Raw genomic sequence first — 13,659 nt, forward strand, 5'->3', positions numbered from 1 at the left:
ATTGTTTAAAAATAATTAATTTTTCTTCCTCACTGAATTCGAACTTGGTGCAAATTATTATTTCTATATTTGTATTACGAAAAATGTATTTGATCTAATTTTAGCCCAATCTAGTCCGTCTTGTCGACCTAATTGATTCATTGCTAATTTAGTTAACGAATGTTTTTCACAAAAATGTTTCAGATTCAATAATGCTATGTGCCCGTTTTCATACGTAGTTAATTGTTTCTGTTTTGTTTTCGTTATTAAAAATATTATATATCTATCCCCATTTTTAAATTTTACTACGTCACCCAAATCTTTATTAGATTTCAACTTTTTGTCACGCCCGAATCGTGTTTTTAATTCATAATTAATACCTGATCTGAAATTATAATATTTTTCTATTTCCGATACTATACTATATTCTGACGGAGAGTCTATTAACTCGCCGTGCACTTCCTTAACATTTTTATTAGGTACTAATTATTGTCGTTTCTAATTTTTCCAGAAAGTTCGTATAACTTTCCTCTTTAATTTCGCTAATATTATACATTTGCGATAATGCATCAACATTAATGTTTAGCTTTCCCATTTTATAAATAATTTCATAATTATATTGTTCAAGTTCGATACGCCATCTTGCTAATCTAGATAACGGATCTTTAAAATTTAATAACCAAGATAATGGCCTATGGTCTGTTAGTATTGTAAACGTTCTACCATACAAGTACGGTCGTAATGTTTTTACGCCGAATATAATCGCTGAACATTCTAATTCTGTTGCTGAATAATTACATTCTGCTTTATTTAAGGTTCTCAAACTATAAGCTATTGGCAAATCCGATCCTACTATACCTTGAGATAAAATTGCTCCTAATGCTTTACCACTAGCATCTGTCGTAAGTATAAATTGTTTTGTAAAATCAGGATATTGCAAAATTAGTTCTGAACAAAGGATTTCTTTTAATTTATCAAAAGCTTTCTGACAATTTTCATCCCAATTAAACTTTATGTCTTTCCTCAATAGTTTTACCATTGGATTAGCTATAGCACTATAATTTTCTATGAATTTACGATAGTATCCACTAAGACCTAAAAAACTTTTTATTTGCTTAACGTTCTTAAGTACTGGAAAATTCAGAACAGCTTCGATTTTCTTTTTATCTGGCTTTATACCCTTATCTGTAATTACATGACCTAGAAATAAACATTTCCGCTGTAAAAATCTACATTTATCTGTTTCTATTTTTAGATTATCAATACGTAATCGTTCAAATACGTTAATTAATTTATCATTATGATCTTGTAAGTTTTTCGCATATACTATTATGTCATCCAAATAAACTAGACATTTAATTCCTATTAACCCTGACAACACATTCGTCATCATTTTTTGAAATGTTACCGGAGCTGAGCTTAAGCCCATAACTAAACGTTTAAATTGATAATGACCTTGTCCCGTGGAGAAAGCTGTAAGCTCTCTCGAATCTTTTGATAACGGAACTTGAAAATAACCCGCCTTTAAATCTAATAGACTAAACAGTTGGCATTGCCCCAACTGGTCTAAGATTTCCGTAATATTCGGTAATGGGTGAAATTCATTTAAAGTCACGTCATTAAGTGCTCTAAAATCTATAACTATTCTGAACTTTTGTTTTCCCGAGGCATCCTCCTTCTTTTTAACTAATATTAGGGGTGCATTAAAAGGACTCATTGATCTCTCTATAATTTCGTCTTTCATCATTTGACCTATTTGTCGTTCTATTTCGTCATTTTGTGAAAACGGTAAACGGTACGGTTTTTTATAAATTGGTTTTAAATCCTTAGGTACTTTTATTACGTGTTCCGCTGCCGTTGTACACGTAAGATAATCCCCTCTATATGAAAAATATCTGCGTAATTTTCACAAATTCTTATTATTGATTTTCGTTCATCAATATTCAAATGCTCTGTCCTAATCAATGTTTTTATTTTGCGCGCGCGGTCAATGTCAATTTTGTTGTCATATGCCGCGTTATCGATGTGTGCTACTATGTCATCCTCGTATGATATTTTACGAACTTGACCTACACTTATACTTTGTATTACTTCCGATATATTCAACACACTTATCGTTATTTTTCCGTTTCTAACCGTATTATAAATATTCGCGCAATATACATCTGGTGATAACTCTTGTTTATTAATTAATATATTATTATTATTCATTGCTTTATTTGCAATATCTATTTCCACTTTATTTTCATTTATTGTTATCGTATTGTTAGCAATATCTATAACTGCATGATTATCCATTAAAAACGTATGTCCTAATATGCCTTCTATTGGAAATGTTTTGTTTACTACATAAAATTCTGTTTCGAATGCTTTTTTATCTATTATTAAATCTATTTTTGCTTTTCCTATTGTTGAGACTATTTTTTCATTAATACCTTTTAAATAAATCTTGTCTTTTTCATTAATTTCTGTATCCCCCTTTAGTGCATTAATTTTAATGATATTTAATTCAGCCCCCGTGTCTACTAATAATTTAATTTGTTCTTTATTGAAACTAGGGGATTTTAAAGTTATATGATTTTCTATTAATTTAGTTGTGATGTGAAAACATCGTTTTGTGGCGATTACATTATCTCTTGGACAAGCCTGACGCCCACTGGAACTTGCCTTTTGGAATTTTTTGAACTACTTTTCTCGTTTTTCTGTTTTGTAAAACAGTTCGAAATTTCATGCCCTATTTTGTTACAATAACTACAATGCAAATTCTGAACACCCGTATTGTTCCTACTATTATTACCGCTTCCAGAATTACGCGCACCATTATCACGATTATTATGTGTATTTACTCGGTGGTTTCCGCCTGACCGACCGTTCGTTTTCCAGCACTCTCTTGCGAAATGATTTGATTTCCCACACGTGTAACAACCAGTGTTACTTCTATTTTGATTATTACCATAATTATTTCGCTGATTATTATTATCGTTATAATTTTGTCTATAATTGTTACTATATCCGCCGCGATTATTAGAATTACTGTATCCGGTACGATTACTGTATCCGTTACGATATATGTGAGCACTACAATATTATACTTTTGATATAACAATGTTTTTTTTGTAAATATAATCGTAAAATTCTATAGCAATTACTGATCACTTAGTAGCAACTAATATCATTGTATACGTTTACAACAATTAATTAATTAGTTGTATCTACAATATAACAATTAAACATTTAGGTACCTAACAATAAATAAAAAAACAGTTTCTTCAAAAAATAATTTATTTTTAATAAATAAACAGCAACATACATTATACAAGATGCATGATCATTAAATTTATTCATAACTTCATATTTATATATATTCATATAATCGTATTCCTTAAAAATGTCAAATATTATAAAAAATATTATGATACCTTAGTAAAATGGTAGTTTTTAAAAAAATAAAAACTATCATTATTATTATTATTATTATTTTATAATATCTACAATATACAAAAATACAAAAATATAATAACTTTGTTATATGTAGGTGGTAACAGACAACATAATAATAGTGGTGATACAATATAATATATATCCTTGTTTTACAGAGTTTAATTAACTGACATTCAAATTATTTTATCAATATATGTATAATTATTTGCAAAATAATAATTACTTCATTTTTTTATAAATAAAACTTACTGTATTTTGGGAATTAATTATTAATTAACTGTATTAACTGTATATACCGTAGTATATAGGTATATAAAAAAAATATAAATATATTAGAATATATTATATTTAGTTACCAATAATTGTCATCAAATGTATTTTAAAGGCCACTTCGAACAGTTACATATCTTTTACCATTTGATATGACATTTATATTGTTAGGTATAAATGATGGTAATGAATCATATGAAACAAAAATTGTAGGACCATTTTCTTGACTAACTTCAAATGAAAATAAATGTTCATTAAATACCGTGGTGTTAAGTTTTGTACATTGAAATATGATTAGCTTATCATTAGAAATAAATATAGAATTTATTAAACCAAACTTGGGGTAATGATTTTCATGAATATCTAATGTTAATACCATTTTAGGTTGATATTTAGAACCTTTTATAGTAATCCATGGATATTTAATTAATGAACTAGTTGAATTGATTTTAATAAACTGATTGATTTCATTAATAATACTATCAATATTATTAATTTCGATAAAAGGGCCAAATTCAATTTCATCACCTAGTGATCCTTTAATAAATATGCCATTGAGCTGTAATTGATGTCGAATAGCGAGAGTTTTGCAAATATTCCGACGATTACTTGAAGTGTTAGCAGCTATTTTAGACATGCGGTGCTTTGCTTCAAACCTCATTGACCATAATAAAATTAAAGGACCAAATTTGTCCATCATAGAATGATAATGTAATAAATAATGAAATTTTGGTTTTAAATGAGATTTACTATACTAATACCGGGTTGCATGAAACCGTTCCTTAAATTTATTTAATGAATAGTTTTATTGAATCATTAAATAATTTTATTAAGCGATTTGGCTTGCACAAACAGTTGAATAAAAATCAATTGGTTTCAAACATGATACCAAGGTTTATGTTGAAGTCTGAAGCTTATCACTGAAAATTGATAACAACTAATCAGCTGTTGTTTTAGTTTGAAAATTTAATCGGTAGTTCGGTACAAAATAATTGCATTTATATTGTATAATATTATACTACCTATTATTTTTGTGTACGTATATATCGATATGTATTTTTAAGTCAAACTATACATACATCAATTCGATAAAATTGAAAAATATTGGTACCAATATATTATACCATGTTTATGAGTATAGTTGATGACGGTTTAAAAATGTAATTTGTCAATTTGTTGATTTGTATACATTATTCAGACAACTGAAATCGATTTTAAGAATATTTTTATTGTATGTACCTATAATTCATATACAATATACATTATAATACATAATAATTGTTGGGACTGAGGACTTTTTACTTTCAAAATATGCATGATATTATATATTTAGCCCAGTCCGCCCCTGATTATTATCATGTTATAGTTCTGCTACCTTACTAAAATGTTATGAAAAAGACTAAAGGTCTGTGGTAGTAATAAGAGTATAGTAGTCCTCAGTCTTAATAATAAAATATATAAAACTAATTGAGGCATCTAAATAATAATTATTAAATATCTTTTTATTTTTAAGTTTAATTGTTTTTAAAATATTTTATTCAGATTGATGCGGTTTGGAACCAAAAGAAAACTGAGGCCTGGTCTGAGATTACTTGTTTGTACAATATGCAACAAAAATCAGGCATCAGAATTGATGTAAAATTAAAACATTTGTACGATGGACTGAAAAGAGATGCTAGGAAAGAAAAAAGTCATGATAAGGTAAATTTATTATTTTGATGTATTATAATTTAATATTGCTAAAATAACATGTAACTTTTACTTTATTGGTTATTTTGTATTGAAATTAAATGTTGTATAATATTCAAATTTCAAATTTTGTTTTATATAATAATTATAAACTGTATTTACTGTTTATGATTATAATTCAACTTATCTCTTTATTGAGAACTGATTGAAAAAAATATTAATTTTATTTATATTCTATATATGTACAAAGGTATATAACAGGCGGAGGTACACACATTCCAAGTATTTCAAAATCTACGGAAAAAATTTTTGGTTTACTGTGTTACGAACACGGAATACTTACATAAAAGACTAACGACGCGCTACCTAACCATTGACCGCAGTACAGATATATAGCTAGCCGCTCACCGTTGCCCGTAGAGCGCGCCCTTTTCAACGAAACAATTGCGTACCGATAACGAACGCATTGGCGAGCATAAGAAATCTCGTTAATTAAACACGCACGGTCGGCTGTCTAAATACATATAAGAGAGCCCGGCCAACACCGAAACTGACTATCGTTAGCTCCAGTAGCCACTGGTTAGTGCTAAAGCGGTTCTCGGCCACCTTTGGGAAGGCTAGACCATCGATGCGCTCGGCCTAGACTACTCGGAGATAACCCGCACACAGTGACACCGCCGCGTAATACGGGTCAGAGCGAGCAGAGCACCTGCCGCCGCCGTCGATACTCGCTTTTCCTCTCACCACCGCGTACCACGTTCTCGGCTACCCTCCGGGGGCAAGCTAGAGCGTGCTGACCCATCGCCGCCGCGTAATACGGGTCAGAGCGAGCAGAGCACCTGCTGCCGCCGTCGATACTCGCTTTTCCTCTCACCACCGCGTACCACGTTCTCGGCTACCCTCCGTGGGCAAGCTAGAACGGGCCGACCCATCGCTGCTACGTACATTGAAATAATATCGGTCGAGCACGTATGTTATTGACGGCCGCCGTATTTCCCTGCGATCGTTCCGAACAGTATCCAAAGTTATCGCGTGTTCCGCCGCCGCGATTGTAGATTATCAATCTTATCGGTTTTAATCGTTTCCATTACCACCGCCGTAGAACGAATTGGTATCATTATCGAGTGCGACGCCGGACAATCATATTGCCGCCGTCGTCATCATCACACGCAAATACCTACTTACGGAACATTAAACGTGATTTCATTCTTGGGTACGTGATTATAGAAATCTCATTCAGCGAAACCGTGAGTAATTAGTTGATTATAATTGTGAATGGGAATATGTTATTGTAAAATCTGTGAGTCATATTATGGTCTAAAAGACGTATCCCAACAGTAGAAGTACGCGATACCGGAACTCTGTTTATATTCTTATTTATTGCCAATACGCCGGAACTTTGTTTATATTCTTATTCATTACCACTACGCTGGAAGTCTGTTTATATTCTTATTTATTACCAATACGCTGGAAATTTGTTTATATTCTTATTTATTATATGTTTATATTATATCCAAAAGTTTATAACTAATGTTGTAATAAAAATTAACATGATTACCTAAAAATCCGTGTATTATAATTTATTTCTATATGTAATCGTATTAGGTACAATTCCTAACCGTTACATTTGGCGCCCAACAAGTAGGACTCGATCTCCAAGACTCTGAAAATAAGAAGTCGTACTCTTTACTGACTAAGAAAGTCTACATCAAAAAGAATCTACATATATCTGGTAAATTCTACAAAATTAAACATTATTGTTAAGATGCCGCGAAAAAAGAAGAATGAAGATATGAGTGAAGAATGGAAAAGAAGATTTATGGAAATTGAAGTACAAATAAAAGAACAAACAAAGAAGATTGAAAAACAGAATAAAGAAATACAAAATATCAAAGACGAACACAAAGAAGAAATACAAAAAATCACAGATGAACACAAAGAAGAAATGCAAAATTTAAAAATACAACGGGAAGAAATACATGATAAAAAAGTACTAGAAACGGAAGAAAAATATAAATCAGTAATCGAAGAAATGGAGAAACGATATATAGATACATTTAGAAATTTTGGAGACAGCTACCAACAAAACCCTCGGAATCAAAAAGAGGAGGTTTATAGGGGGAACATAGCTGATATAACTAAACCATTATTTTTCGGAAATCATAGGGATTTGCACCCAATTGATTTTTTGAACAGACTCAATGAATATTTTTCAGTAAAACAAATTACATACGTGGACGAAAAACTAATAATTACGGGGGACTGTTTGAAAGCGGCTGCGAATAATTGGTTTGCAACTATAGGGTTCCAAATAAATAACTTCCAAGAATTCCAAGACACATTCAGAGACGAATACTGGTCAAGAGATATATAAATGCAAACTTGGAGCAAATGTTTAAATACCAAGCAAATATCCGAATTTCAATAAACCATTTTATATGACAACCGATGCCTCTAATACACATATTGGAGCAGAGATATATCAGATTGATGAAGGGCAACATAGAACTATTGGATTCACGAGCAGGACACTTCAAGGAGCAGAACGGAAATACTACACAACCGAGCGAGAACTATTGGCAATAGTTTTTGGATGTAAGAAATATCGGAACTACATCCTGGGCCATACCATTTACCTACTAACCGATCATCAGGCACTGACTTTCTTGAATTCATGCAGATTATTGAATGCCAGGTTAATGAGATGGGCAATCCAAATCCAAGAGTTCAATTTAAATATACAACACATAGCCGGTAAAGACAATATTGGGGCCGATATGTTGACAAGATACAATCAATCAGTTGAAAGCCCAGTGACAACTCACCAACAAATATTCATTAACCAGTTAATAATTGATCAGTATAGTAAAGAATTCATCAAGAACTTACAACAAATACCCAGGTTGCAACAAACCGACCCGAAAATACAAAAGATAATAGCTCGCCTACCAAAAGAACCACATTTACCGTATAAATTACATCGGCAGTTGCTGTTCTACGTCGACAAGAAAGGAAAAAACCGACTCATGATTCCCGATCAACTAGCCGTAGCTCTGATCAAAGAAGCACATGAAAGGTACGGACATAGTGGAACAACCAAAATATATCAACTACTCAAATTAGACTATCAACTTAGCCACATGTACAAAACTATCAAAAAGGTAACACAGTCATGCGATATCTGCCAAAAAAGCAAGATATTCAATCAAGTGACTAGGGGACCAATGAAGAACAATATCCCCACAACACCACGGGAAATGGTGTCATTAGATTTAATTGGACCACTGCCAACGGGACAACTCAGGGCAAAACATATACTAGTCATCATGGACGTTTTCTCAAAACATATACAGGTGTATCCACTCAAAAAAGCCAGATCGGATAGCATATTAAACCGAATTGAGAAACAATATATACCCCAATACGGGATATTCAAGAAAATACTCACGGATAATGGAACCCAGTTTCATAGTCGCAACTGGATAAAGGGTATGACTCAACTGGGAATCAAATTTATAAGAACAACCACGTATAATCCTGAGGGGAACCCCGTTGAAAGGGCCAACAGAGAAATCGGCAGAATTTTGAGAACATACTGCTACAACAAACATACTAATTGGGTTCAGTATTTGAAAAAGGTCGAGTTTTGGATCAACAATACGACACACACTATTACCGGATACACACCAAGAGAATTTATGGGCTTGCCCAAACAGATAATGACACTAGAAACGATGATCAATTTCCCAACAAACGATCCAGAGGTCGAGACAAAGATCATGGTCAAAACAGCGAGGGAACGGATGAAGAGGTTGGCAATCCAACGAAATGAAAATATGGATCACGAAAAGAAATTCATAAAATACCAGGTCAATCAACAGGTACTTTTACGGGAGCACAGATTGTCCTCGGCAGAAGATAAGGAGATCAGAAAGCTATTCCTTTTATATCGGGGACCATACCTCATTAAAGAAGTAAGGGCCAACAATACAGTCACAGTTCAGGAAGGACCGGATGTGGTAACACACAATGTCAAAAACGTCAAGCCGTACATCAATATTCACTGATTGGTCAATGACTAATAATAATCATAATATATAAAAAAAAAAAGTCTCTAAATGTTATATGTCGAATAAAAGTAATTGGTGATGGATATCATGTTTAAAAAATAAATAAATATATATATGTATATATAGATATTGGATATTTTTAGTTAAAAGTAAATATGGCAAGGTATCGGCAGAGGATAGAGCAGTTATTTGGGAATGATGGGTTCACCGAGGACGAGGAGACCATCAGGGAACAGCAGTCCCTGAAACAAAAATTGAGGGATGCATTCGGAAGCGATAGCGAGCCGGAAGAAAAGACCGAGCAATGGACCGACACCAGCATGACCGAAGGTGAAGAGGACGTGGTCGAACTAACTTGCAACGATATCGACGAAGACTTAAGAACATTACAAGTGGGCAAGATCCATATCGAACAGGTCACCTATGACAAAAGGAGTCACGCCAATGAATTGGCACAATGCCAAAGGCAAGTGGCAGCCCGCATCAATAAGCGAAGGTACAACGAAGAAATTGGGCAATATGGAATTGAAGTTTTCCAGCAAGCCGAGGAAATACTCCAGACAAAAAACCTGATAGAAGCCACGATCGCCTCTGTACCCGCTGAGTCAACTCCACCCGAGGATAATACCGAAACCGTAGCAATATTGACCAGAGCAGAACGTCGAGCAGCCGCTTAACGTGCCTGGTACAAACGCAAAAAATAGATGACATCGTAAAGCAAACCATCCACTCAGTATATACAACATAAATAGTTTTTTTTCTCTCCATTCTTTTCAAAAGAAGAATTTATCAAAAAAAAAAGGGGACTATGTTACGAACACGGAATACCTACATAAAAGACTAACGACGCGCTACCTAACCATTGACCGCAGTACAGATATATAGCTAGCCGCTCACCGTTGCCCGTAGAGCGCGCCCTTTTCAACGAAACAATTGCGTACCGATAACGAACGCATTGGCGAGCATAAGAAATCTCGTTAATTCAACACGCACGGTCGGCTGTCTAAATACATATAAGAGAGCCCGGCCAACACCGAAACTGACTATCGTTAGCTCCAGTAGCCACTGGTTAGTGCTAAAGCGGTTCTCGGCCACCTTTGGGAAGGCTAGAACCATCGATGCGCTCGGCCTAGACTACTCGGAGATAACCCGCACACAGTGACACCGCCGCGTAATACGGGTCAGAGCGAGCAGAGCACCTGCCGCCGCCGTCGATACTCGCTTTTCCTCTCACTACCGCGTACCACGTTCTCGGCTACCCTCCGTGGGCAAGCTAGAACGGGCCGACCCATCGCTGCTACGTACATTGAAATAATAACGGTCGAGCACGTCTGTTATTGACGGCCGCCGTATTTCCCTGCGATCGTTCCGAACAGTATCCAAAGTTATCGCGTGTTCCGCCGCCGCGATTGTAGATTATCAATCTTATCGGTTTTAATCGTTTCCATTACCACCGCCGTAGAACGAATTGGTATCATTATCGAGTGCGACGCCGCCGTCGTCATCATCACCCGCAAATACCTACTTACGGAACATTAAACGTGATTTCATTCTTGGGTACGTGATTATAGAAATCTCATTTAGCGAAACCGTGAGTAATTAGTTGATTATAATTGTGAATGGGAATATGTTATTGTAAAATCTGTGAGTCATATTATGGTCTAAAAGACGTATCCCAACAGTAGAAGTACGCGATACCGGAACTCTGTTTATATTCTTATTTATTGCCAATACGCCGGAACTTTGTTTATATTCTTATTCATTACCACTACGCTGGAAGTCTGTTTATATTCTTATTTATTACCAATACGCTGGAAATTTGTTTATATTCTTATTTATTATATGTTTATATTATATCCAAAAGTTTATAACTAATGTTGTAATAAAAATTAACATGATTACCTAAAAATCCATGTATTATAATTTATTTCTATATGTAATCGTATTAGGTACAATTCCTAACCGTTACAACTGGGAGAACAATTGGATCCACTGATTAATGTAATAGATTGTGATGGTGACTACAATACAGGTAGGTAAATATTTTTATTATATTGGTATATCATGGTCCATAATGTCAATTGGTATTTTATACAAATATGTTATTAATGTCAATTTATAATACATAAATTAATTATATTAGCATTTTATTAGGGTATCAAAGTATAGATGTGGAAGATACTGTAGATGATGGAACATCAAACAATTTGTATAATCGTGAATCAGGTAAGAATAAATAATCAAATGTAATCAAATTGCATAAAAAGTAATTGTGCTACAGCTACTTATAACTTAAGTTACTTCCCAACACTGATGGTTTGTATATAATTTTTTTATTAATTACTGATGATTATTTAACAATATGATTGACTTGTTGCTTGCTTTTAAGTTTTTGATTTTTTTGCTTTAGCATATGTTTTACAAAATTATGAAGTGACATGTAATAACCTTGAATCACAATCCAGATCATTAAATGAATCCGTTCCTTCATCATCCTGTACTCCTAAATCCAATTTGTCTGAAAATTTAATCTCCGCTAAATCAAAAAATATTATTAATGTTAATGAATCTAAACAGATAAGTTCCAAGAAAGTGTACGAAGGTTTATCTATTTTGAATAACAAGCGATCAGCAAAAACAGAAAATACCACAAAATTTGAAGATGAACTACACAGTATTAGGTTAAAAAAAAGCAAAAGTTGACCTTGAAGTAAGTGAACTAGAAAAAACACTTATGACACAAAAAGTAAAATTTGAAGTTGAAAGATTGGAAAGTGAATCTCGTCAAAACAAATTTAAAGAAGAGATATTATTATTAGAACTCAAGCACAAAAAAAAAATGTTTGGACTTGAGTAAATATATATTTGCAAGTATAATCGTATAAATAATTAAACTATAGCAATTTTTAAAACTTACTGTTCATAATTTAAGTATTTCTTATAATATTAAAATTATATAATAAAATTAGTTGATTTTTTTTACATAAGTAATATTTATTTTCATTTTTATAAGTTTATAACTGTATAACAATATTTATTTTCATTTTCAAAACTGTATAATAATAATTTATTTATTATACTTGAAAAATAAATATATAATTTTAAATTTAGTATACATAAACAAATCCAATGAATAATACAAAAAATTTACAAATAATATATATACTACAACTAACTGATACCGCTATAAAATGGTTTTTATGTAAATACCAGGTCAATTAACTGTCCTCTGACTAAATTGCCTGTTTGCCGTACAGGGTTCATATCAATTTTCAGAAGTAAGTCATTATCTACGGCATTTTCGTCAGCTGGCATTTCATCACATTGTTCTTTTAAAATGTTGTATAAAACAGCTGTGGCAACAATGGTCGTCATAGTTGTGTTAAGCTGTGTGCGTATTCCTACAGCTATCACCGGAAATCTCCTTTTCCACACACCAAATAGTCTTTCTACAACGTTTCTTGTACCAATATGAGCTTTTTATGATAAAAAATGATATTTTTAAATGCATAATTTTTAAACTAAATTTAATTTATCTGGAAGTTATTTTAATGAAGGTGGTCGGAGATATTTTAATGAAGCACAAATCATAAAAAAAATATGTATTAGATTAATTTAATTTTAATTCCTTATAATTTAAAATTATATTTGAACCAGATTGTGGAAAATTAAGAGTGAAAAGAGAGAAATTTAATTTCTATTAATGGTAGTATTAAATGTTTCCTAACAATAAATAATATACTAATACCTGATATCTTTTCTCAGCTTCAGAAACGGGACGAAGAAGAGGAGTCATCATGTAATCACGACATGGATAGCCTCCGTCTCCGAGTAAAAAACTATTTCCATATTCTCCATTTTCAAACTGAGCCCTACACATACTATTGTCAAAAATTGTACTGTCATGAACAGAACCTGGCCACCTACAACAACATTTTAGATGAACAATACTTTTGTGTATTAGTTTGTTCTATTATACTATCATAGTATCATAATACAAGAATTTACATACATACAGTAAAAATTATACTAATTAATTTTACTATAAATACTACTATTTATAATTAATGGTAATAAGGTTGTTTTTAAGGTAACATTTTAAATTTATGAAGTAGGTAGGCACAAAAAGTTTCAGGGGATGTTTTTAAAAATCACTTTTATGCTCCACCAATAGGTTCATTTAAGTACGTATGTAAATTGTAATTATTAA

At 32.6% G+C, this 13,659-nt stretch overlaps 1 protein-coding gene across 1 annotated transcript; it reads right to left on the minus strand.

The window, feature by feature from the left end:
- Positions 1 to 12,647: 12,647 nt before the first annotated feature.
- Positions 12,648 to 13,329, minus strand: LOC132937567 (putative nuclease HARBI1). Its single transcript, XM_061004389.1, has 2 exons — positions 13,200 to 13,329; positions 12,648 to 12,931 (listed from the first exon to the last, which is right to left on the minus strand). Exons 1-2 carry the CDS (start codon positions 13,327 to 13,329, stop codon positions 12,648 to 12,650), a joined length of 414 nt encoding a protein of 137 aa, XP_060860372.1.
- Between the last annotated feature and the right edge of the window lie 330 nt (positions 13,330 to 13,659).

This window comes from Metopolophium dirhodum, chromosome 1 (assembly GCF_019925205.1).
Source record: "Metopolophium dirhodum isolate CAU chromosome 1, ASM1992520v1, whole genome shotgun sequence".
NCBI classification, from domain to species: domain Eukaryota; kingdom Metazoa; phylum Arthropoda; class Insecta; order Hemiptera; family Aphididae; genus Metopolophium; species Metopolophium dirhodum.